The sequence below is a fragment of the Sylvia atricapilla genome, chromosome 5 (assembly GCF_009819655.1).
Source record: "Sylvia atricapilla isolate bSylAtr1 chromosome 5, bSylAtr1.pri, whole genome shotgun sequence".
NCBI lineage: Eukaryota > Metazoa > Chordata > Aves > Passeriformes > Sylviidae > Sylvia > Sylvia atricapilla.
The window spans coordinates 56,547,276-56,574,633 of NC_089144.1; the positions used below are offsets into that span (position 1 = coordinate 56,547,276).

The 27,358-nt window shown below is 39.1% G+C and overlaps 1 protein-coding gene across 1 annotated transcript in view; it reads left to right on the plus strand.

Moving 5' to 3' along the window:
• ANO2 (anoctamin 2) overlaps positions 1-27,358 on the plus strand; it is a 146,167-nt gene that overhangs the window by 110,441 nt on the left and 8,368 nt on the right. Inside the window, exons 16-22 of the mRNA XM_066319578.1 lie at positions 4,447-4,648; positions 8,501-8,612; positions 9,821-9,878; positions 10,735-10,835; positions 18,344-18,492; positions 26,170-26,322; positions 26,432-26,484. Of these exons, the coding sequence (XP_066175675.1) occupies positions 4,447-4,648; positions 8,501-8,612; positions 9,821-9,878; positions 10,735-10,835; positions 18,344-18,492; positions 26,170-26,322; positions 26,432-26,484 (828 nt within the window). The remainder of the gene's footprint in view (positions 1-4,446; positions 4,649-8,500; positions 8,613-9,820; positions 9,879-10,734; positions 10,836-18,343; positions 18,493-26,169; positions 26,323-26,431; positions 26,485-27,358) is intronic.

Genomic DNA, 27,358 nt, shown 5'->3' on the forward strand with positions numbered 1-27,358 from the left:
CCCTAAGCATGAGCTTAAAGTGCTTTCCTGACTCATAGCCTAGGTATTACCCTCCCTGCTTACTGTAACATCTCAGAGAGATTTATAAAGGGTTATTACTTGCAGTTTGTGAGATGTAAAATGCAGAGCTCCAATTCTTCAGTTTCAGTTCGTGACAAGTGGAACTAGGCTGACTTTCACCATCTGGCAAAATGGACACAATGATTTTATTTTTGCAATATTTTGAGCATTATTTATATGTAAGTACCTACAGGAGACATCTTGCAAATCATGCATGAAATTCAAGCCAACTCTTGATAAGGGAGAGCATGCTTTGCTATCCTACATGGATATTGTAATCTGGTCTTTACTGTATGGGATGTTTCCCTTTTTCCTGCTAGATTAGTTAAACTGGAATTGGAAAGATCAGACTGAAGTTTTGTTGTCAGCCTGTGAAATAGAATTGTACTGAGAAAACCTTATTGGCATCATTAACCTCTATTATTATTATTCACACAGATTAATTATTTTAACTATAAGGCCTATGTACAAAATCCTAGTGATTCATGAAGCTGGTAATGGTTTTTTTAGTGTAAATGCTTTCTTTTTTTCCCTTAATTTCCAAACTCCAAAGTCATGTACTTCACTTTCCTGAATCCTCTTTCAAGAACTGTGTTGTGGTCTTTTCCTTTCTTTCTGGCTTTTCCTCTGTTTGTATTAAGCTAGGCATGCTGTTTTGTTCAAATTGTAGGTTGAAAAAACATGGTGTTCGCTTTTCTTGCCCAGTCTTACATCACCAAACGATTCCAAGGATTAATCCATGCATGTATGGATGCTGTAAAATCTGATCACAGTCCTTTTGTTGTACATACAGCCTCATTGGACTGCAGAAGGGGCAGAAGATCCAAGTCTGATTTCAGCTATGCATTTTGCAGGGATTGTAGGACAGAAGTTCACAAGTCTTATTTTTTGCAGAGTGAGATCAATGATCGCAGGAGATCTGGGCTCAGCTGGGCATCTGAAAGTTTTTCTTGAGTGTGATTAACAATAAAACATCACAATTTATAAACTCCATATTTAGAAGGCACATGTGGCCGAGATTTCTGAGATAGTGATAAAAATGCTGGTAGTGTTGGAAGAGAATAGGGTGGCATGGAGCAATGCATCACTGGGGCTTTTCTTTCTTTGGCTCAGCCAGAGGAAGGAAGAAACTCAGTTTGTGTCGCGGCAGAAGAGTTCAGCCTCTTCCATGCTATTCTCACTCACATGGTGTAATACTTGACTCTAGAATAGCCCTACTGGGGAGCCAGAGAACTATCTGGACATTAAATTGTTATCCTACTTGGATGGAGGTAGCAGCCTAGCCCACGGGGTTTTATAGCTTCCTTCTCAGATCTAGTTTGCTTTCCTGTTTGTCTTCATTCATACCAGGCTCAGTAGGTGACCTTTTCTGCAGCCAATTTTCACATCTGTTTCTAAGCAGTTCAGTCCTGGATGGACTAGTTCAGCTATTCAGGGAAGAAACTGCCACAGTGAGGGGGAAGGATAGCCAGAGGGAATGTTGGCAATGACAACAAACCCCAAGGTGGGCACCTGAACAAATGGTGGTCTGCCTGCTCAGGAATTTGGGCAGAAGAGGTATTTTCAGGAATGAGAGAAATGCTGTGAAGATACAGGAACCATTCCCCCTCAGTGACTGTCTGGGGAGTGAGAACTATGCTTACAGTCACTGTGCAGTCCTACAGGCCCTCCTCAATTTTCTCTTCTTGCTGGATGCACAGATAATGAAGACTCCTAAAGGAGTGTTTTTCCATCTGTGTCTAAGCAGATGTTTAAAAACAGCTGAGCAACTGAGAGTTTCTGAAGCCCTGGTGCTTTTGCAATGCAAATATTTTTGTTCTTTAAACAAATAAAACATTTTTTTTTTCAGTAACTTTGTATATCTTGCTATGGGGCTGCATGGATTGAAAAGGTTGCTACTCTCTCATCCTCCAGTAACATTCCTCAGGGCAAGGGATCCCTAAAGATCCCTTTGGTCAGGTACAAGAGTTTGCTATTGAACTTTCATGATCCGAAATTTCCTCTTTCTCTGTACAGTGAGGACTGTTCTTGACTCGTCTTCCTGTACTGTTAAGATATCATTCTTAAGTGGGAATTTGTGATGGAAAAAGGTGTGTGTGGAGGCCCAGGGATCTCATCAGCTCCAGAATGAAGCATCCAATTGCTGATTTTCCTTGTCCACCACCACAGTGAAAAAAATTACAAAGAAATCCATAGGGAAAAGAAACAGGAAGAGAGTATTAGGAAGAAGATTAAGAAGAAGGAATCTGTGACTCAGATTAAGAAAAAGGAAGGCGCTTAAGGTGTCTGTAGAGGTGGAAGGTGAAGTAAATTAATACCAGGTGGTGCTGGTTTTCTTCCTTTATTGGGGATTTTACTCTCTACTGTAGTGGCTGTAATGGGGAAGCAAGGAAAAAGTCATTGTCCTTGTGTTCCTGCACCCTTCCGTCACAGCAAGGTAGTTCAGCAAGAATTTGAATTTTTTTTGTCTCTTCATTTGGTAGGTAAGTCAAAAGAAAACATCTATATAAAAACTAGAAATGTTTCCTTGACACAGTGAAAACGACAAAACCAAAGGAAATAATAGTTTATGTAATTTGAAATTTTTTCATTTAAACTGTTTCAGGTTCAGGCTTTTATCATTCACCTACATGCCATTTAAAATTAATGAAACAGTTCTTTAAAAAGTAAAATTAGATTTTTTACTAGGTCTAACTATTACTATTTGCTGACAAAACATATTTGACAATTTCATCTGAAATCTCCAGGAGTTTCTCCAAATAATTGATTTTTGGTGTGTTTACTAGTTCTTCATAAAAGCAAAATGTGCCCAGTTTTCACCTTCAGCCTTTAATAATTTAACTCTGATTCTTGTTGTGGTTCTTTGCAATAGTTCCTTTTCATGCAACAATGCAACACACAGGAATTCAATAAACTATTGCTGTATCGTTAAAATGGACTGTTAAATTTCCTTAAACCCATGTTTTGAATCTGGGCCCCTAGGCCCACTTTAATAATTGCAGTAGTCTAATCTTTCACATTGAGGTAGTCTCTTTCATCTGAGGACCTCAAGATGTTTTGCCTAAAATAATGAATGTGCACTGGAATTCTTGCTAAAGGCAAAAATGAAAGGAAAAAATGTACCTTCTCCCCGTTTTGTGCTTTGATGATGAAAATTTGCTAATTTTTATTATTGTTTTATTGATTTTTTTTTCATTGTTGATTGGTTTGTATATTTTTTTTTAAACCATAAAACCACAACCCTGTGAAATTCAAATACTTCTTATGGGAACTTGACCTTAAATAGCAGGGCCAACTTTCCTCATCTCATGGGTCAAAGCCAGCCCAAGAAAGATGCCAGGGACACCAAGTGATTTCTCGGACACAAATGTAAAGTGAAACCCTAATAACCCTGTTTAGGTCAGTCTTAAAGGAATAATAACAGGCGAAACTTTTTTTTTTTTTAATTTGTAAGTTGGCACATCTGCTGTGCACAGGTGAAGCTGTTTGAGCCGGTAAAGCCCATTTCCCTGACTGCACATAAATATAGGCCCTTCAGTCGAAGCCATCTGAATCTATTTCCAGATAAAAGATCTTGCTTAATTCCTCATTTTGGACCCCAAACACCCAAATTTCACTGCAAGAATGCTGTGTGTAGTTTTAATCAGAATGGACATACCGACCTGCAGGAATCCATGGAATCATTATAAAAGAATCACCAAAAATAACAGGTTCGTTTGGGTTGAAAGGGACTTAAAGGTTATCTAATTCTAACTCCCTGCCAGGGGCAGGGATGCCATTCACTGGATCAGGACACTCAGGGCCCCATCCAACCTGGCCTGGAACACTTCCAGGGATGGGGCACCCACAACTTCTCTGGGCAACCTGTGCCAGGGCCTCACTACGCTTACAGGAAAGGATTTCTTCCTAATATCTCACAAAAAATATCCTCTTTTGGCTTAAAACCATCCTCCCTTTTCCTACCACTACCTGCCCATGTAAAAAGTCACTTTCCCTCTTTTTTTAAGCCTCCTTTACATACTGAAAGGTTGTAGTGGTGTAAGATGTCCCTGAAGCTTCTCTCTTCCAGGCTGGACAATCCCAACTCTCTCAAGTTGTCTTCACGGGAGAGGTGCTGTGATGCATCTGAGCATCCAACCCTCAGAGCATCTTGTGTCAGTTGAATTGTTGTGCCAGTTTGCAGTCACGCATCCCTTTCCTTATTTCTTATTTATGTCCCTATTTGTTGGAGAGCTTTGAATTCTTGCCACTTTTCATTCAATCACCCACATATTATCACCTTGAACAACCCCACAATGCCAACTCATGGAACACACCCAACCTTCCCAGCCAAAGCTTCTGTTTCCAGGCTGAACTAATCCGGACTGTGCATTCATTTGTTTGCAGATCATGCTGACGTTTTCAGCAGTGTTTGGTGTCATCGTGTACCGAATCACCATGGCAGCGGCCTTGTCCTTCAGCACAAATGAGACAACCAGGTCCAACAGCCGAGTGACCGTGACTGCCACTGCTGTCATCATTAACCTCGTGGTGGTCCTCATCCTTGATGAAATTTATGGAGCCGTGGCCAAATGGCTGACAGAAATTGGTAAAACTGCCCTGCCACATTCCTCATTAATCCATGTATTGACACAATGGGGTGCAAGGAGCGTTCCAGGAGGAGTATTTCCTCCTGGACAGGGCCAGTGAAAACATTCAGGCTTGTGAAGGTACCTCTTTACAGCTAAGAGCTGCAGAAAGTCAGTGGCTTGTGTAAAAAATACTGGTGGCTCTGATAAAGTTACACTGATGTTGTTTCCCTGATGAAAGTTTTAACCATTTCCTTACTGTTCAAATGATTTTTTTTTCTGTTCCATTTTAGGGGCATGTGTGGGCTGGACTTTTTTTTTAATGGTTTCTATTGCAGTTAGTGGTTGAACTTTCAAAATTTATTTTAAATGTCAAAATAGTGTTGCAAGCCTGGATAGTGATTTCTTTTAAAGGCAAGTCATTCCTTTGACTGCTAGAGAGACTTAGGCCTGAAGTATTGTTTTGTTATATACATTAGACCAAAAATGTTTACTAATAGGGGTTTAGACTGGGGCTTTTTTGTTATATAAATTTGACCAAGGATGTTGACTGATAGAGCCTTCACAACAGATTACTCTTAAGACTTCTGTTTCTTCTCAGTTTCTCAGAAGGCTTTTAAATTCACAAATGAAAACATCTCTTTCAGTTCTATTTTTGGAAGAACATTACAAACTACAGTTTTGCAGTTGTTAGAGGTCCAATCCTGAATTTTGGAAGTATGGTCCTGTTAGTTTAGATTAAATTCCTAAAGAATTTAAAAGAAATGAAGACAAAGCAATTAATTTTACAAATTGCCCCTTTAGTGGGTTAATTTGTTTGTTTATTTCTGTTTTGCACCAGGCTTTGGGCAGATTGTAAAAGGGTTACACAAATGGACTCTGTTCTAGTGGCATAAATGAGCCTAGGCTCACTGTCCAGGGCAGAATTTTACCTTGATTTTCAGCTTTCATATAAGTGACAGGCTGCTAACTGTATGCGACCTGATCAATTCTGTCCAATGCACCTGCCCAGGTAAGAAAGGGCACAAATGTTAAGGAATGACACAGCTGTGTGGGAAGAGTAGGAAAAGATGAAGATGAGATCTCCAGCAGCTTCTAGGCAGGAGCTGGAGAGTGCTAGGCATTGCTATGGCCTCTCTTTGGGAAGCACAGAAGGAAAATCTCTCCATTTGAGATGTGCACCAGGCTGAACTGTGAAAAAACAAACAATTTCTTACTTGCTGATTATTGTCCCCCTGTCACTTTGCATTTAATTCTAATCCTTTCTTTATTAGGGCAGCATTCCTAATCAACCATCAGATGTTTTGTTTAAGAAGGATCCAGTCAGAATAATCTCTAGAGCTACAAATTACATGAGTTACAAAGTTCACCCAGGCAGCTTTCTCCAGCGCTAGGCTCAGATGCCAAATGTAATCAAAGTGTTTTAAAAAATTACAATTCATGCATGCTGATGAATGTTGCTTAACTTGTGAACTCTCATTTTGCTGAGAGGAGAAAAACATACTCAATTCTCTTTTCAAGCTGCACTTAATCTACAAGCTGAAGAACACACTTGTTGGGCTGAAGGAGTAGCTCTTAACAGCATAAGTTTCTATTCCAACCCCAAGTACACTTGAATCTCTGCTCAGGTGGAAAATACATCTGTAAGCACAAGAATAGCACTGATAGCAATTGTGTTAATCATGGGATCACAGTCATGCATATGCCTCAATACCTCCTCAATGAGTGCCTGGAGGAAAAGAGTAGGAGTTTTGTTGTTATCAATAGAGAGAGGTCGTACAGGATGCAGCAGGAGTCCTGTGGGGCACTGATGCCCCTTTATCACAGATGATACTAGCCAAAGTGCAGATGGTATCCTGCTATTCTCAGGAAGAACAGATCATCTTCAGTAATCAGGTGGTACCAGACAGGATTTACAGCTCACCTGTAACTCAGAGTCACAGAATGGTTTGGGTTGGAAGGGTCCTTAAAACTCACCTCATTCCAAGCCTCTGCCATGGTCAGGGACACATGTTTCTATAAGACCAGGCTGCTCAGAGCCTCATCCAACCTGGCCTGGAACACTTCCAGGGATGGGGCAGCCACAGCTGCTCTGGGAAACCTGTGCCAGGGCCTCACCACCCTCACAGGGAGGAATTCACTGAGGCCAAGGAAGAACCAGTGAAATGGGGACAAAATTAAAATAACTCGTGTTTGTCTCTTGTGAAGACAGCAGCTTCTTCAGAGAGCTGAGGCTCATTCCACCCTTAGCTCAGCTCATCCTCCACCTGCAAAGTTCCAGCTGCCCAATTTTGGCACAACAACCCACCACTGAGTGTTTAATTCTTTTGGGATGAGGGAATTTTCTCTGTTACTAATGCACCTATTCTGGCTGAATGCATTTCTCATGCAGCACACCCGACAGGCTGGAGGACAAATTCTACACATGCCTCTACAGCTATGGTATAGGATGTCTGAGGGAGCCTCTGGGACCATATATGGTGTGCAAATGTTCATCCAGAGGCTGAGCTCATCCTTGGGGGAGTTCTCTGTAAGGCAGAGTTTAGGATTTTTCTCCCTCAAATGAAAATCTGCACTGCTGTTATTCGACGTACCTACTGCCTTGAGCTTTCCTCTTGTAGATCTATTCAGTGTATGGGATCACCTATAAATTGTTTGAAGGTTTAATTTAGCGTTTTTATACATATAGGTGGGTTATGACTTAGGTTGAGCACTGATCTTTTATCAGTTTTTTAATCAGGTTTTTTTTATCAGGTTGTGCACTGATCTTTTATGAAAATGTGGCTGAAAGCATCACAAAGAAAGCCAGGCAGTAAGGGCCCATTAGGCTTTTCTATTCCTTTACTGCTAAAATAATCACACTGCTTTTTAAAGAAAACTCCCTCAAAACAACGGCAAAGCAAACAGAACATTTAAACAGTGCCTGAAACAAAACTGTACCAGTACAGCAGTACTTTTAATGAAATCCTTAAGCCAGAGCTCTGGATCTCCTTATTATTCCACACTTTTTCCTTGTGCCACAGAAGTTCAGCCAAGAGTAATAAATTTAATCATAAAATTATCTTCTCTCACATTAGATACAGCTCAGGATGAGCAGAGAAACACGAGAATTTCACCCACATAAAATCTTTTAAAAAGGATCTTACCATCAGTTTGAAAAGTCTCTGTCTTATACCCGTGTTTTCTGCTGCTAGTAAAATTTCCACAGAAATTGAAAATAAAACTGGGAACAGAATAATGAATATTGAAAACATTTAAACCAAGATATCTTGAAATACCCAACATATATATGCTGGCATAATTGTTCTGCTAACATAATTGTTAGCAGAAATCTGCCTTTATTTTGCACTTTGTTCTTTTAATACTTAATTATTCAAAAAAGTATTTAGTCTTGTGTTTAGCATCAAACATATCAACAATCTCACCACAGAAAAAAAGGCTTGTGGGCTACAAGTTAAGGATGCTCTTAAGGTGTTGTTTTTTTCTGGTTGAAAGTCTTTGTACTTTGCTTTCAGCATTCCTCAATATGAAAGAATTGAATATGAAATGAATATGAAAGTTTTGTTATTTTAGTTGTGGAACTGTGTGACTGGTATACTCGTGTATGTTAATATCCATATATGCAGAAAAGTAATTTTTACTGCTTTTGCTTTGTGGAACTGAATATCTTTGGAAATCAGGACTCAGTGACAGACCTAGTGGCTTTGGTACAAATTAGAGGTACAAAAATATAAGCCCAAAGCTTGAAGTTTGGTTTGGTTTTTTTGGTATGTATTTTGGGATTATGGGATTTTTATATACTTACTGATTCAGTTCTCTGGTTTGCTTTTTTTTTTTTTTTTTTTTTTTTTTTTTTTTTTTTTTTTTGCCAGAAATACCAAAAACAGAGAAAACCTTTGAGGAAAGACTGATTTTGAAGGCATTCCTACTGAAGTTTGTGAATTCTTATGCATCAATTTTTTACGTTGCCTTTTTTAAAGGAAGGTAGGATAAATATCCTTTACAGATACATATTTCTGTATATGCATTTTTATATATGTGTCTATATTAGTGGATATGTGTTTAAAAATGGACACAAAGGCCTGGGATTGCTAATCTTTACAAGCTCTGAAAATATATCATTGACAGGGTTATCTAAAGTTAATAATTCATTTTAATTTTAAAACATGTTTTGTTTTTATAATGAATGCTGTGCTTACAGTCTTTAACTTTCTACAGTTAAGCAAATTTTTCTTAAAGCATCATTCAGCAAAGGTCTTCCTGGTTCTTTTAAAATTATAGAACTCTTTTTTCTACTACTTTCTCATTATTTTGCATTATTCTCCCATATCAAATTTAAGAAATAGTTACAGTCAACTGGCAAATGAAGTGATTGACCAAAAAGCTAATTCAGCTGTCCTGCTAAATAAGTGTGACTTCCTATGGGCTCAGAATCATTGTCTTTTGGGACCCCGTCATCCACATGCTTTTGAATGGGAAGCTTAAAATTATTCTTTGCTAAAACTTCAGCAAAAAGATGTTTAAAACATCCTCTGGGCTCTGTTTCCTACCATTTTGCTCCTCCTTTTGGGGGCTGTAAAGTTTTTTTAATCTCTGCTCTTCACTAATCCTATCCAGCACCTTTCATTTGAGGATTAATGATTCGTTTTGCCAGCGGTTGCAGATATTGTAAGACACCAATGAAAAAAGCCACCAAATTCTTTATTTTTTGACCATATTTTTGTGTTGTATGGTTATAATAAAGTCAATATCATTGTTTCTCCTGGTGTAACCAGAAGAGTCTTGGTTGTGTATAGGTGTGTAAATAACTTCATTCAGGACATTATTCACATGTAAGAGAATGTGAATTAGGATATGTGTCGCCAAGTTTATTTGCCATCGCTAATCAAGAGAAGGGATTTATTATTATATTGTTTTAGCACTGAAAAAATATTTTATTGAAATTACTTTATCCATATGTAGTAGAAAACCATTCGTAGAGGCCTATTGATTTGAAATAAATGAAGCTGAATAGGTGCTGAGCCCTTGAAAATTCATGTTGAAGAAGTTACTTCTGAAATATTTTGGCTAGTACAAATGAATAGCCTTGATTTCAAAGTTAATTATTTTTTGTGTTTTTTAATGACTCATGGTGTCAAAATTAGCTTATTTTTGTGTTTTTATACTAGTTTATATATTATTATTGCTTTCAGGTTTGTTGGCCGTCCCGGTCGTTATGTGTATGTGTTTGAAGGCTATAGGATGGAAGAGGTAAGTACATATGAAATTCATATTACAAATAAAATCCTTTACACAAAGGAATATGTGCACAGTATTCAGTGAACTACAAAAAACAGGGGAAAAATAGAAAACACGTGTGGAAACAAAGGTTAAATCTTCAACCTGAATCGGCAAAACACAGGGTTTCCTTCTAAGGCAACTTTATATTCTTTCTTTTGTCAGTTTTTCACTATTTCATGGTCTTAGGTGAAGCTTCACCATTCTGTGCTTTACAACTGGGCACTAAGGCACAAACATTCCATGATTTGGTTGAAGCCCTCAGGAAGCGTGGATCTGGCTTCCAATTCTGCAGATCACTGGAAGCTTGGCAATTTTAATAGCTTAAAAACCTGGAGCCATTTTTCACTAAACCTATAAATATATTTTTTTTAGAAAAAAAAATCCCTCATGGAGGGGATTGCTGTGGGTATTCCGTTGAAAGCTGAGATGTACTCAAGGTTTGACAATAAAGCTGACATAAAAGTCTTTGCTAGATTGAAGGTTTTCTTTCCTCCCCTTGGGAGATATCAGGTGGGAAGAGTATTGGTGATCCTGCATTATGTTTATTATATTGATTATATAGTAAATATTTTTAAAGGCAATATAGGAGCCCTAGGGCACGGTGAGTTGTTTCAGAGCTCTGCATATTTTCCATAATGCAGTTTTATGAGTGGAGATGAAATACCTTGTCAAGCACAGATTTGCATTGATCGATGAGCTTCATGATCCCACACAAATTGGTGGCAGGGACAGTGGGCACATGGAGACACTGGGAGGTCTCCCAAGTTGGTATTTTTAAATTAATTCTCTTAATCCCTTCACACTCTCTGGTTTTGTTCAATTGCAGTGTGCTCCAGGAGGGTGTCTGATGGAACTCTGCATTCAGCTGAGCATCATCATGCTTGGAAAGCAACTGATTCAAAACAATCTCTTTGAAATTGGAATCCCGTATGTATCCTGGCCTTTTCCATTGTGCATTATTCCTATGGCACAGTAAATCAAAGGCTTGTTCCTTATTCAGCTAAATGGGATTCTTGCCACTGCCTTCAGTGGGTTCTAATTGAATGTGATGATAAATCACATTTTTGGTTGTGGTGGAATGATCTGGTTGTATTTTATGTTGAATAATTGGCCATATCTTCACTAAATGGCTTAAAGAAAATGATGGAATATATCAAATAATTGATTTAAATTAATTTTAGAAACCAGGGAAAACAGGCAAGGTATGATAGATCTCCTGGGAAGTTTCAGAGAAGCTCTCAGGACAGCAGCATTGAATACAAATTAGCACAAAGTGGAGGGGACATAGCATGGGGGAAAGCAATAGCCCATAAAAGATGTTAAAATCTATTATTTGATCTATGACTATTTTATGGGTTTAGGGATGAAATCCATACATTTCCAAGGTACCTCTATGTCATTCTGTGATGATGCAGGAGTGAACAGAGACTCTGACAGCTTAGTGCCTTTCTGCCACAAGCTGCTTCAGTGCTCAGTCCTCTGCTCCAAACACAGCATGAAAACTCTCCCTGTCTCTCACCAGTGCCAAAGGGGATCTTCAGGCACTGGGAATCCACAGAGTCCTGCTCCTGCCTCTTGGGAGGTTTGCTTCATGGTGGCAGTGGCCTGTGAAATGTTGGAGAAGAATCTGGTTTAGACATCTCAGCTCCACTGAAATGAGGCAGAATCTTTCACCTCTGGTGTCAGCAGCTTTTAGGTCACATCATGAGGCCATGAAGATGGTAACTAGAAATCAGGAGGAATTATTCTTAAAAGATAAGAAATATGTTTAAAATGAGCCATATTCCTCCCTTTTCTCAGCAAGAACCTTTTTTTCCCTTCTTCTTGCAAGGAATTTAAATAGAGAGAGAAAAAAGCTCTCAAACAAATCAGATGTAGATTATGGATGGTTTCATTATTCTTGTGTCAAAGTTCAATAGGGAGGCCTGTTTTCTGTCTGCATCTCATTGAGTTTACATTTTATTTTGAGAAAAGGGTGGTAAATCATTCCCAAAATATCTGACATGTTGAAGGCTTAAAGCTTTCTCAGTGTAAACCTGCTGTAATTTGTTTCTCCTCTTCCAAAAACTTACTGCTACTGGACTTTTTTAATGGGGATTTCATGATGTTAGAAATACTGCATTTATTATTTTTGACTCATGAAAGCATGGGCTGATCCAGTCCAAACAGAAAGCCACGTCCAGTTATTTTTCATTTCCCTGCCTTCGGAGCAAGAATGCAATAATTTCATCCCGTTTTTCTCCCTCAGATGTTCTCTCCAACCCTTCAGCCAACAAAATGTCATGGCCTTAGTTTTCAAAATTGTTTAAAAACAAATATACTTTCATCCTCTCCTTCCTAGATAAATACCTCATTTCAGTCACAGTGCTATCTTGTCGTCCTGGAATAAATATATCTGCTTTTCCTTCGCTTCTCTGCACCCCCAAGAAAACAGTGTGTGTATCTGTAGGGCTCAGGCCTTCTCCCTGGACCTATTTGCACCAGAAGAATCACTGAGCACTTATTTAAATCAGTTAGCCTTCTATTCCTGCATGGACCTCTATACTGGTTTGGGTTGGATTCTTGGGGGTACCAGCAGCTGCATTTTACATTCCCCCTTGCCTTGTGCCTCTCTGGAGGGACTGAGAGTCGGGGTGAATAACTCAGATTCTTCCATTGGCTCCCTGTATTTTCACTCTGGGCGGAGTCCAGGTGCTGCCTCCAACCTTCTCCATATGGAGAGGTAGAAGGGGATATCATAAATGGTGATTTGCTCCTCAGAATCTGGTGCTGTCCCCTGCACATCTGTAACATGGAAGCACCTCTCTGCTGAGTTATCTGATGACACTCATCAAAAAGTTTTCTTTCTCACTGAAATATCAGGATTTCCAGTTTTGTTTTGTTTTTTTTTTCAGGAAACCTTTTGATTTCATTCACCAGAAAATCCAAGGCATTTTAATTGGTTTTCAGAAATCACAAATCCTATTTTCTTTACTTTCTCCTCAAAAAATATTGCTAAGTAGATGATAGAGTAAGTTTGCAGCAACAGTCATCCTTTATGTTCCTAGAACCCCAAATCAGAAACAATTTGAAAGCATCTTTCCGTGTCTTCATTCTACTTTATCCATGGTCAGTACTGGGTGAGGAGGGAAACTTCAGATGGCAGCCCTGCATTTTTTGGGGGTCATGTGGGACACAATCTTGCTTTTCCCTTCAATATTTCTGTAGAAAGTGCTGCCACTGCTATGAGATATAATATATATATATACAGAGATGTAATTGCTGGTCTCCTAAACCTTGTGTGATTTCTTTTTTTAATTTCTGCATCTAGCAATAGCAAACCAGCTAGGTAAATGCAAAAAGATTTGAACTATAGAAAACTAAGCCCTCTTGAACTGAAGTATGTGTTCTGTGGGGCTGGAATTCACAAGTTTAACAGATGTAAATATGCCACAGTTCACTCAGATGTGTCACATACCATCATTCTTTAACTGTTGCCACAGGAATTGACCCTAAAAGGCTGCAGGGCTTGAAAGCCTTAACCCAGAGTTCTTTTAAGACCCTTTTTATTCAGTTCTGTTTTTTTCTGAGCTTATTGGAAAAAAAAAAATCCATGTGGTTATTTTATTACACTCTGTCTTTGACCTTGGTGCTAAACCCTTAGGGTGAAATTTGCCCTATTGAAGTGAACAGCAAAACTATTGAATTTGGTGGGGCCATGGTTGTGGCCCTTTTATTCAGCATCAATTTCCATCACTTCCTTCAAAATATACTTAAATATGCTGGATGAGAATACCAAGAATTAACAAAATCCATCTAAAGACACCCCTTCATAGCTATTATCTCTTATATTGTTTTTAATCTTTTTACATTATTCTTAATTAAAGGTTTGGGTGGTGTTTTGTTTCATTTTGTTTAGCTTGATTTATATATATATATATATATATATATATATATATATATATATATATATATATATATATATATATAAATTTTCCTGTTTTCTATTGTTGTTGTTTTCCTCTGATTCAGAAACCAATAAACCCTATACACAGCTGAAACTCCTGTAGAATCTGGGATATCTGAGTGTGCCAAGGAAGTATGGCTGTACCAAAAATTTGTGGAAGATCAAGAAATTTAGATACTTTTGTTTTCCCCCTGCCTCCTTCTTGCACCTGTGAATGTGAGAAGATGTTTCTTTATGTGAACAGACTGTAGGAACATGACTGAAGGAAAGCCTGAGTCTTCAGTGTTCCTTCCCAAAAGCAAGAAAAAAAATTACAGGCAAGGACAGAAGAGTCTGGGTCACTGCTCTTCCTTTTCTCCAGATACAAGTGCTCCAGCTACTCAACCTAACATTCTTTTCTGTCTAGCTTTCTCCATGTACCTTTTTCCACTATCCTACAGATCAAAAAGCATCAACTGGAAGGAAATCCTTAAAACCTCCACCTTTTATAAATAATCCTTTGTTCCTGGCAGCTGGATTCTAGGGGCTTTGTCTTTTCATGTAAAACCTCCACATGCATCTCTGTTCTAGCAAGTATTCATAGAATCATGGAATCACAGAATGGTTTGATCTGGAAGGAACCATAAAGACCTCCCAGTTCCAACTCCCTGCCATGGGCAGGGACATCTTCTACTATCCCAGGTTGCACAGGGGCCCATCCAACCTGGCCTGGAACATTTCCAGGGATGGGTCTGCCACAGCTTCTCTGGGGAACCTGTGCCAGGGCTTTACCACCCTCACAGAAAGGAATTTCTTCCCAATATCCCATGTAAACCTGCTCTTTGCCAGTGTGAAGACATTCCCCTTTTCCTGCACTCCATCCCATAGTCTCTCTCCATCTTTCCCATAGGTTCCCTTCAGGTATTGAAAAACTCTATTAAGTCCCCTTGGAGCCTTCTTTATTCCAGGCTGAACAATCCCAATTGTACAGCCACTGAAGACACAAACATTTGTGCCAACAAAATCATTTTCCTGCATCTGTCCTCTTCCAACCTGCTCTCCACATGCCCCACCTCTTCAGCCTCTATCCATTCCACTCTGTCTCACTCCACAAATCTCTTGTTTTTCCCAAGTCATCATCATTCTTTCCCCTAGGTCCCCCAGCTGCTCCTTCTTACTGTATCAATAGAGAAACTGTTGAATCATCTCTCTGATTTTTGAAAAGGAGCCTTCATCTAATCACCATGTGCTTACAGCCCAGCCAGGATCACTTGGAGCTTGATTTCTCTCTTTTCATCATATTTTTTTCTCAAAAGCTCGAGGGTTGTTGACAGGTGAGGCTGTAGTGATTTTGTGCTCATTTCAGATGCCTGTTAACGTGCATAATGCAGTGCTCATTGGTTATACTGGGAATTACAATCAGCATAATTCAACCGTGTTCCCACCTCCTACCTAACACAATAATTTGATCCCAATCTCCTGTGAGAAGCTGCAGTGTCATTTTTAACTGCTCTGAACACAGCCTGACAAAAACCTGTTAATTTTCTCTCCCTCTCATCTTGCATGCATTCTTCTCACATGCTGTTCAGTCTCCTTGAGGATGCACCTTGCTTTTTGACATTGCCTGGCAAAAGGACCAGAAATAATGGCTATTCTAGAGCTCTACAGTTTTCCCTCTTTGCCCAGATCTTTGTGTGGAAAGAAACTGCTGCATGAGCCTCTTCAGCACAAAGCTTCTGGGACACTCACCCTGATTGGGCAAACCTACCTCTTCCTCACTGTGTGAGGCTGCCTGGCAGGAACAAATCAGAAGTTAAAAGAATTCTTTTTCTGTCAATCTTACTTAAAAATGTTGATCTGGGTAATTAAGAAACAGGCTTCAAACAAAAGCATTTAAAAAAGTATACTCAGTTTTAGCATCACAATCATAACTACAAATACAGGGTTCTGCAAAACTCATTTTCATTGCCCTATTTCTGTGTGGCTGGAGAATAACATCCTGCAAATCCCTCTTCTCAGAGATTCCTTTAACTTTCTGACACATTTCTGCTTGGTCTCAAACTTCACATGCTTGGATATGACACAAAGGTACTTTTTTTTTTGGTGGAAAATTTGAAATAATTGGTTTGGCTTGCTTTCAGTCAGTTGATCTTTCAAAAAAAAAAAAAAAAAAGAACAAAACAAACCATGAAAAGAAGCATACAGACACTCTTCAAAGCTGAACTCCAAATGGTTAAAGGTAGTGTTCCTCATGCCTGGCTTAGAGATAACCAGATGAAAAATTGATAATTATTCTGAGCAACTGAGCCCTGGATTGGTGTATTCCCAAATAAACATTAAAAACAACAACAATTGTTTTAGTTACTGGGTTCTCATGGGAGGTGTGTGTATGCATTGCACTCCAGAACTGGATTCTGTGGTGCTGTAGCTGAAGGATTAGATCACACGTGCACAGATTTCACATCTAAGCACACCCAAATTTTATCTCAGCTGCTGCTGCACTGTAACAAGATGAGCTTCACTCTCATCTGCCCATGGAAGTGTGAGGGACATTTATAGCTTGTATCATTTCGTTGGAACAGAAATAAGCAGTCTTGAACTTATTGTTCACTATCCTCTGAGAGTCCCTCACATTAGGAAATTAAATGGGATATGTTGGAAGAGCATCCTGGGAATTCTTTGATTGTTTTAAATCCTGCCCCAGTCTCTAACCCTCTGAATGCTACATCACCTCCATCACAGACATGTTCCCTTGGCTGCTGTAAAGGCAGAGGGGGAGAAAGGGAATTTTAGTGTCTTGAAATGGCTGAGTTTGAATGATTTGGAGGTAAAAGTCTTTGTAAGGATTCATCTAATTCTGTCTCTTGAAGCATTTTAAATTTACCCCCACCCTTTCATTAAAACTGTGTAATCTGAGTACAATAATGCCAAAGTACTGATGGTGTTATCATCAGCCTCATGAACTACATCTTCCTTTCACCTCAAATAAAAGCTAGAGTTGTCCTGTTGATTTTTGAAACTGTGATTCAAAGATTTGAGAGGGCTTGATGCAAATGTGAGCTATTTAAAGAGTGTCTTCTAATCCCCAATTTCTCTATATTGGTGATGAAATAGAATGGGTCCTGTAAATATTGGTAGTTGCAGAAATTCCTCATTCACTGTGGGAACACAGTGATCCCATGGCTCAGTGTAAATTTGGGAATGAAGCAATAAACCCACACAGCAAAGCCTTTATTGTGTTTGCCAGCTTTTGTTCCTCAGCCTTGCCCTGCTACTGAAGTCAGGGTTGGGGAAAGTGGTTCTGCTTCACTGGAGGTCCAAAGGAAAACCCTTTCCTCCAAATATTCCTGTATCCAGGCCACACACCTACAGTTCAAAGGGTTTATCACAAGACGTGGGGGAAGAGTTTGTGGGAGAGCCCTGCTTACATTACTGGCAAAACATCACTGGAATTAGTCTGGATTTCCACTCATGGCACATATTTGAAGAACTGTAAAACAGTGCTGTATGTTTGTGTGGAAGATAAATATCATCTGCAAAAGAAAGATATGTAATAAGTATAAATCTGCTATTTATGATAATTCGACTGTATTTTACTGCCTTGCTTTTGAAGAAATACCTCATTTGACTGTGGTTTTCCATGGGAATTTCTCAATGTGTGAAATAACATGAAGTTTCTGATGCATATGTATTTAAAATATCACTGGGAGGGCATTGGGAAAACTACTCTTCATTTAGAAATTATTAATTTTACTCCAATTTATTTGTCAGTGTCATTAAATTTGTATCCCCATTTCAGTGGGACAGCGTTTGATACTGCTGTTTCTACTGTCAGTAAATTCTTACACCCTCTTTGTTTGGAAATATCCCATAGTCACAAAATGGCCTGGGTTGGAAGGGACCTTGAAGCTCATCCAGTTCCAACCTGTCATGGGCAGGGACACCTTCCCCTAGTCCAGGTTACTCAGAGCCCCATCCAGCCTTGGGGCTTTCAGGGGTGGGGCAGCCACAGCTTCTCTGGGCAGCACATGAATGTCTTGTATTTTTTTATCTTAAAATTCTGTTATACTGCATGTTCCCAATTTTTATAGTGAGATAAAAGTTTTTATGTAGTAGAAATGTGGAATGAAGCCATTACATTTTGTATTTTGTTAAAGGAGAGGTGATCACTCTGCTGTTCTTGAGAGTACTAACTATTAATATTATATAGTTCCAAGGATCTTCAGGAAGATCCTGTTGGAATATGCATCTAGATAGAAAAAAAAAATTATAAAGTACTGAACTCCAGTAGCTTGTACCTATCAACAAACAATATCAGAACTTCCCAGTGTGGTATCAACTCACCCTGTGATGCACCAAAGTAACACAAGAATAATTTTGTGTTGCTGTGCAAAGACTTGGGCCAAATCTTTAAGGGGAAAAAGAAAAAAAAAAAAAAAAAAGAAAAGAAAAAGAAAACAAAACAAAAAAAACCACCAGACTTGTTTCAATCTGAACTTTTGTTCCTCAGAAAGCTCAAGAAGCTCTTCAGGAAGCTCAAAGATGAAAGAACTGTGCTAAAGGAAATGGACACCAACCAATCAAAGGACCCTCAGCAATGGGATCTCGACTACATCTTGGAACCTTTCACTGGGTTGACTCCAGAATACATGGAAATGAGTAAGTTTTCAGAATTTCCTTTCCCTTTCTGCAATAACAATGTCTTTACATAGGACTGCATGTCAGAAGTGGTTATGAGAAAGGGGGAAAAATACCCCAGCACTTGTAATTTGCAGAAATTCTATGTGAGCCAGCAGGGCTATGAGAGTATCATAGTGCCAACAGAGAAATGATGATGAATCCAGTATCTGTTAATAATTCTGCTGTCAGATTCCAGTGTTCCCAGCTGAGCAAAGTGCACAGAAGCCATTTGGCCAAAGAATCAATAACTATGGTTAGGAGGGATCTCTGTAGATCAAAGCAGGGTCAGCTAGAGGATGTTGCTCAGAGACTTGTCCAGTAGGGTTTGGGTGTTTCCAGGGATGGAGACTCAACAACTTTTCCAGTATTTGATCACCCTTACACCAAGAATTTTCCAATGTTTGAGTTGCACTCCCCACATTTCCACTGGTGCCCTGTGCCTCTTGTCCTTTCACTGGGTGCCCTTGAGAAGGTTTTAGCTCTGTCTTCTCCAACCTGCCACATGGGTAAGATCCCCTGAGCCATCTTTTCCTGTAGTACACCTGTCCCAGTGCTCTCAGCTCCTCCTTCTTCATCAAGTCATTTGGTCCCTTAAGCCTCTTAATGGCTCTCCAGTGGATTCACTGCAGTGTGTCCATGTTTATCTTCTGCTGGGGAGCACAGCCCTGTAGCTGCCTCATGAGTAGACCCTGGAGAGACAGGGAAGGAGAAAGCAGGAATGCTGTAGCTGGGGGAGTAGAAAGGAGAGAAATAATCGAGGCAAACCCAAGCTTTAGGACACACAAGAATTCAGGGAAAAGCACAATGGGCATGGTGTCTAAAACCAGACATCTATTAAGTATTGAACATGGCAACTCCTGTTTTAACAAATCACTATTCTTGAAATATCTAAAGTGGAATATATTTTATGGCCAAAAAAAAAAAAAAAAAAGAAATACCATATATGGTTTATCTCTCTATACAGAAAAAAAATCTTTGTAGATATAGTTTCTAATCTAATAAAAAATTAATACATGAAAATTTATAGAATGGGAGATTTATGTAAATATATAATTTTGTAAGTGTATACGAGGTATTTTATATGATGGCAGATTTGGAGATGTCTTAATACATTTAGGATCCCAACCTTGCCCTCTGTAGTGCCATCAAAAATCCCTCACCTCCCATTATCTCCCTCTCAATTGTTCCAGCTCACCTTAGGATCTGTCAGTGTGGCCACTTCTATTACCTTATCCCCTTCTGCACATAATGATACCTTTTTGAAAAACTGTCCTTTAGAACTAATTTTTTCCATTAATTACTTCATCCCAAGATGATTTTTCTTCCTATAAACTTTAAGCAAACCTCTAAGCAATTTTTGAAATTAAACCATGTTGAAAAAAAAAAGACATTTTTTTCTTGTAATTTTTATTTTATTTTTATGCTCAGGAATAACTCAGAAATTTCTTTTTTAAACAACTCAAATTTCTTGGTTAGCTAGGTCCAAGGACAAGGATCTTTAGTTACGAGTAACAAATATATACTGGTGTGATGTTTGTCAGCATTGCTTGGGTTTGCTGTCAGTAGCCTTGATTCTGCTGTATGAAAAGTGGTGCTCCAGTGCTGTGAGTCTGTACATAATTTCCAAAATTTCCATAATTTCCAGATTTGTTTTAAGGGTTCATTTAGCCACCTACTCAGAAAAGAAACAGGTCAGTAGTCTGTCCTTCCTTCAATGAAAAAAAGTTACAATGGGGTTTCCTTACCTGTGTTTTGACTTGAGGTCTTGGAGCTCCCAAGTTTAGCCATCTGTTCGGCTGTCCCTTAGGGAACTGTTTGGGTTTTTTTTTTTTATTTTAGGAGCAAGTCCTAAAAATTGCCAAGATAAGTCAAATCATGGCCACCGAAATGAGTAGGTAATGTGTTTAAAACAAAACAAAACAAAACAAAGAAATGCATAAGTACCACCACAGTCTGTTGTGGTTTGAGGGTTCCTATTGCAGGGAAGTGGTCCCAGCCCCAAACCTGCCAGAACAGGTTTGGAACATGGTGAGATTCTTGGGCTGTCCTGTGCAGGGACAGGAGTTGGACTTTGATGGTTACCTTCCAACTTGGGACATTCTGTGATTCTCTTCCATGGTTGTGACCTGTAGTACCAGGGTTTAAGCTGTGACATTATAGATGACTGGACACGAAGCCTGTCATTTAGATCAGTCCCTTGTGCCGGGATCATAAACCACAGTGAGAGCCTCAGCCTGCAGCCACTCAGGGATGATTCAGGGAAAATGAACGGATGAATTATTGATCTAAACATTTGTTTACAACAGGAGGATGAGCTTCCCAAGTGGAGAAGCCTCGCAGTGTGCCAAGCTGTGCCCTGCCTGTGGGATTTGCAGACAAATGTGCAGCAGATGAAAGCCAAGCTGCACCTCCCTAGCCCCGGTTGCTGCCCTGGGTCCAGTCCCTGCTCTCAGCTGTCAGATTCACTGCTCAGCCCACCCACGCTGGCAGGAAGCACTTGGTGCAGCTCAGCACTGAACCTTGTCAGCTGGGATTGTTGTCAAGGGCACCACGCTGCAAGAGGCAGCTCAGCAGATTATTTACCAATTTCTCTCATTTTGAGTTGGGGACAGTGGGAAGGGAAGCAATGCAGAAGGCCAGAGGAAGATTTTTATTTTTTTTCTCCAGAATTGCTTAAAAAGGCAGGGTTGCTGCAATGTAAGAAGAGGTATGATATTAAGGAAAAGAGAGAAATCTGGCTAAGAGAGAACTTATTTCTTAATTTTCACACTGATTTACTCAGGCGACCTCCCTCAGGCATCAGTGGCAATCTGGAATGAAGCAGCTGAAGGAGGAACTGCAGACAGGGAATGCTGCAGCCTTTGGGTTTCCCCATGCAGATGGTGATGGGGTTTCATGCAGAAGCAGACAAATTATGTATCCAAGTGTGAGTAGTCCCTACATTCAGGTTTCTGCTGCCAGGATGTTCCTGCTTCTGAGTATGGATGACATTCTTAGCTAAGACTCTTGCCTCCAGGTTTACCATTCACCAGGCTGTACCCTAATCACAGGCAGTCCTTGATTTTTTATCCACATATCCACTCTCGTTTGCTGATTTCTGTCAAAACCTGAACTCTGGCCCACTCCCCACATGGCAAATCACACATTCTCTTTGCACTTTGTTAGGAAGTGAATGCACTCATTAAGGTAGTGCTTCTCTGAGGGACAGTGCTTGCAGAAGTCTCAGGATGTGTTTGACAGCATGATGCGCCACAAATAATGGAGTTTTTGATGATAACTGCCCCACTAAAATTTTGGATGCCCATTTCTAAGCTGCTTTCTTTTTTGTTCTTGTTTCTAACAATCCTGAAACCTTACAGAGACTTCTACCTTCTCACTCTCTTACCCCTGCCCTCATTTAAATCATGGTAGGTTCATAGAAATAGCAAGATTTACTGGTTATTTTTTAACCTCCTCTATTTTCCCATTTGGAGAAGGTGACTCTGTTCACTGGAATTTGTTTCTGCAAAACATCAGTCACTCTAGTCCATGCTAACAAATTAAATTAGCTGTAAGAAAGATTTTTTTTACAATGAGGATGGTGAAACCTGGCATATGTTGCCCAGAGAGGTGGTGGATGCCCCATTCCTGGAAACATTCCAGGTCACGTTGGATGAAGCTCTGAGCAAAAGGATGTAGTTGAAATTCCCTGCTCATTGCATGGGTTTGGACTAGATGACATTTAAATATCCCTTCCAAACCAAATGCTTCTATGGATAATAAGATTAATTTTTTAGGGTAAAAGTCTTTGAATCTGATTTCACCAGCAGACTGTGCTGAGCTTTTTTGTTGTGCAGGCCTTGGCTGTCAATACCAATCTGCACAAAGATTGGACTTGCACCAGTGACATTTCTGATGATTGTTTGTTTTGATATTATTAACTGACATTCCTGCATTTCTTAGTGGAGACGCTCTTAAAACCCTTGAGTGATCAGAACATCTTGCTCAAGAGATCCTGAAACATAAATTATCACTGTCAACATGTGTCAAATTTGTCATTAGCACTTCCGGCTTCCAAAACTGTGCAAAGACTTTTTACCCAGGCCAACATACCCTACCACGTGCATTCCCAAAGTAGGTAGCATGTACAGCAATTTCCTCTTCCACATGGAAGCAAGCTTGCAATGTGTGTAACTGGCCTGCAGTGATAGGAGTTGGCAAGAAATCGATGTTTAGAGTAGCAATAAATATTGCTAATGAAAGAAACTTTATTAAATTGGCTCCAAGAGCAAAATAATACACACGAATGTCTGAAATTTATACCATTCGTGTTTCCTTGAGAAGAAGCTGAAATCAGCAATGATTTTCAGAGTCCTATTTCATTTGGTCTTCCCTTCTCTAGTCTAACCCCTCTAGGAGTCCAAGCTTCATGTGGCAATTGATTAAAAACATTTTTTGTCAAGGAGAAGTAATAATAAAAGGTTTCATCATCCAACTTCTGTTTAAAGACAATAGCACAAGAAGAAAATGCTCAGATCCAATGTCTGTAGTTACTGACTACTATAAGGATTAATCTGAGAGGTTTGGAAGAATTTCCCCTAAAGCAGGAAAAGCTATCAAAAGGCAATGTGTGAGGCAGAAAAAAAAAAAAAATCAGTGAAGAGAAACCTGCATTTTTCTGTAATCTCTATAATGAAAATGGTTTTGAAAATACCATTGATGGTTGTGTGTAGGCTTGTTGCATACATTTATTACTGAAGGGTTATAAATTACACCTTTTCCTTAGATTTTCAGCCAGGCCTGGCTGTATGGTGAAAGGTTCTTCTTAGGATTTGGAAAGCTGCTTAGCACAGAAGTGATTTTTCTGCTGTTTACTTCCAGTAACACATGATCCTATGAGAGATATTACTGATAAAGAAGAAAGAAAAAAAAAAAAAAGCAACAGAATAGTAAATAAATACCTAGTCTTAGACGAGGCTTTGAGGTAAAAGATACTTGATTTATTCACACTACTGAGCATATAAATCTTGTAGAACCTGAGTCATCCACACCATGGAAGATTTTGTGCTGGAGACTGATTCTGTATCCCTTACAAAGGAGCAGCAGCCACCACCGTCCAAATCCATAATTTAAAATCTTTGATTTGTGCTCTTAGTCATAACTTGGAGGCCAGACTTGGAGGGACAGGGTGTGTTGTTGTTGGGCTTGGATTCTGCTCAGGCCCTACACAGCTTCTGTGAAGAGTGGACTTCTGAGAATGGCTGTGGTCTGAGACATTTCTTTGGATGCTGTTTGTCCTTCAGAGTTTTTGTCTCTGGCTGAGGCTGCATGAGGTGTTGCAGATGTGGCATCAGGTGTTGTGAAACTGAAGAGCTGACTCTGAGCCTTTGGCCTCTTTCCTTCTCAACTCAGACAGTAAAGACACCACTACTGTGTGGTTTGGGGTTTTTCCCTAATCAGAAGTAGTCTCTGTGCCAGTGACAACACATCCAGGGTCCTTCTGGGATGCCCAAGGGGAAGATGTTTTTCCATGTCCCTGACTTTCCAGTATACCCAGCCTTCAACTGTTTTATTTCCCAGCTTGTGCCATGAGCCTGGGGAATGTTCATCTCTCTTTTCTCCAGGCTGGCCTGCCAGGGGAGTAGGAAAACTATGAAAGAGGATGGATAGCCAGAACTCTAGCTCCTGGCACAGATCTCTTTAGCCTTTTCCCTGTACATGAACACGTAATAGCTTTGTATGGAGACCTTGTGGCATAAATGTGAACTTAAAAAGGGTATGTAAGAGTTGCCATCAAGTTTTTCAGCCAAAAAAAGGTATCTTGGTGTCAAATGTCCTTGATGGAAGAGTGCAAGAGTCCTAAAAGTATTATAAGTATTTCCAGTGTGACCAGACAGGCATCCAGAGAACTCCTGGATGCTGAGACATGATTCCTTCTGGGATCTGGACAGTGATTCTTCTCTTGTAATTTATTCAGGTTTGTTTCCAGAAGCACTTATCGCACTCAACAAATACCTGTGAATTGCTGAGGCTGTTCACAGACTCCTCCATTCAATGATTGTTTGCTAGTTTGTTACACAAGGCAGTCTAAATTCTGGGTTTGGCTTTGGGATTGCTTTTTTTGCCTGCTTTTTGCATCATTTACACTTTTGTAAGAAGTAGTTGAGAAAGTTGAAGAGATTTCAAGATGGCCACACAAACACTTCGGATGCAGAGTTTTCTCTGAAGACATATTTACACAATTATCCAGAAGTCTTTTGCATACCTTGAACATTTTTTCATGAACTTGAAAAAAAATTAAACTGCATTTTCCCAGGCAATGAATGAAGGGGCTACAAACAACATCAAAGGAAATGTGTGTGTGGTTTTTTCCTAAAGCATTGCAAATACTTATTTTATTTTCCTTTTTATTTTATTTTTTTACAGGATCCTCTCAGCTGTATTCCTGCTAAATTCACTTAGAAGCAAATAAGACATATTTTGAGGCTATGTATTTTTCTAAGCATTTTGCAGTTTTTGGGGGTCATTACTTTAACATCTGGTTTTATTTCCTTGTTAATTCCTTTTCCCGACTCTGAACATAAAATAGTCAAGAAAGTATGATTTCAAGGGTAGGATGCTTGTATGCTTTGAAAAAGCTCCATCTGAGTGTATACACTTTATCTCAGAACAAAACAATAAGAATGAAACTCTAAAGGCCATATAATTGATACACGGAGATTTTACTTTTGTGTGCAAATATATTGTTCCTGAGATGAGAAAGGGGAAATATCAGAGGACTTGCAACCTGTACACAAAAAAAAAAAAGGTGTATGTGAGAGAAACTGTTAGTGGTGTGTGTATGTGGAAAACTGTTTCAGGAGTTAGTTGTTGGTTGTGACAACAGTGCTGAAGGAAAATATTTTAAACTATAATATTCTGCTACACAGAGTATTATGCTATTTTCTCACAAAAGTGCAATTCCTCCCTCAGTGGGGAGAGAACATATACAGGGATTTGCCAAAAAAGAAGCCACAGCAACTATGGTATTTAATCACACCAATGCTTTTTCTATGCTAATAATTTTTGACTTTGAGATGTAGATCACAGTCAGATTTATTAGTTTAATATATATTTATATAAAATTCACCTTCCTTCAGATTTACAGAGGAGTATTTCTAAACTTGGAGGATATCAGTGACAAAAGGAAGGATGAAAGTGCTGCACAACACCACTGGCTCCTGCATCCACAGACACACTTCTGTTCTTGCTTTTCACAGGCTGCCACCGAGTTTTTCAAAGGAAGCTGGGAAGAAATAGTGGCACCTTCTGGACTTTGTCATTTTGCTTGATTGTGTATCATTTTCCTTATAGGGAAAAGGACACAAAAGAAACAGCATGGACTAATCAGTTAATTATGTATAAATGCAGAAAAATAGACTCTGAACCTTTTGTCCTTTATTAAATTTATTGTTTCCTTTGGCTTGTGCTTATGCTAGCAACTTGAAGCTTTATTGGAAACATTCTGAAAATGTATTGTCAAACTTCTGTCTCTTCATAGCCCTACTCTAGGATATTTATTCCTGGGACCAAACTGGGAAGTGGAATTTTATGGGGCTGCTAACGCACAAAGCTCATCAACAATTTGCTGCTCCCTTCAGAAGCTATCAAAAAATGTTTGATTTTTTTTCCCCCCAGTTATCCAGTTTGGCTTTGTCACACTCTTTGTTGCCTCCTTCCCTCTGGCCCCTGTCTTTGCTCTTCTGAACAACGTCATCGAGGTTCGTCTTGATGCAAAAAAATTTGTTACTGAGCTGAGGAGGCCAGACACAGTGAGAGAAAAAGATATAGGTGAGTAATGAAAGAGCACTGCAGTGAAGATAAGACGAAAAATACATTAAAAAAAAGAAGAAAACTTATAATAAACCTATTAATAAGATTTTTTTTCTTTCATTTACAGGTATTTGGTATAACATTTTGAGTGTTATTGGAAAGCTTTCAGTGATCATTAATGTAAGTGTTTGGTTATACCAGTTTCTAACCATGATCTTGGGAGCTTATACTGTTCCTTCAATCTAATTTTAAATTCTTTATAATTTATTGTTTATAATTCTTTATATTTTATTGTCCTGTCACCATAATTTAAAAGTGCCATCTAATTTTCTCAATTGCTTAAATACAACAGAAAACAGATATATTATGTTTATTGTGGTATATGTATTCCCTAAGTAAAATTTTCCTCTATATGCTTTAAGATGAAAAATCTCATGCCCTAGGACTTTCATCCTAATAGTTTCAAGTGGGTTTTTAACCTACAGGTCATAATCTCATAGAATCATATATGTTGGAAAATACTTTTAATGTAATGGAATAATACCAGAGATATTAAAGATATCGAAGCCCTTTAGAAAGGGAGGTGATTTTCACTACTGAAAGGAGAACTTGTGGAGATGTGTCATGCAATTTCTTTAATAAAATAGCTCCCAGCACAACAGCACAGCACTCTAATGCCTCCAGAGGGGCAGTGTTATTTCACTTGGGTACAGCATAGTTCACTCATGGCTCTCCAGTTTCCAGGATTTAAGATCTGTGGAACCCTGCACATCCCCATAATCTCACTGTCAGGCACAGATTTCAGCTGTCCAGCACTGAGCCTTGCTGGAGGAGAAAAACTCTGCAACCTCTTGTTTTTCTCTGAATACACTTTGCAGATTTATAGTCTGTGATTGTTTGTTGTGTTGATCAAACTCTGGAAATGTTTATTTCCTGGAGATTCCAATAATGTATGAATCAGATATCTTTTCTTGAAAGAAATGTAATATGTGCATATCCATTTGAAAAAAAAATTAAAAAAATGAATGCCCAGTTCTGCTTCTCCATCTGGATA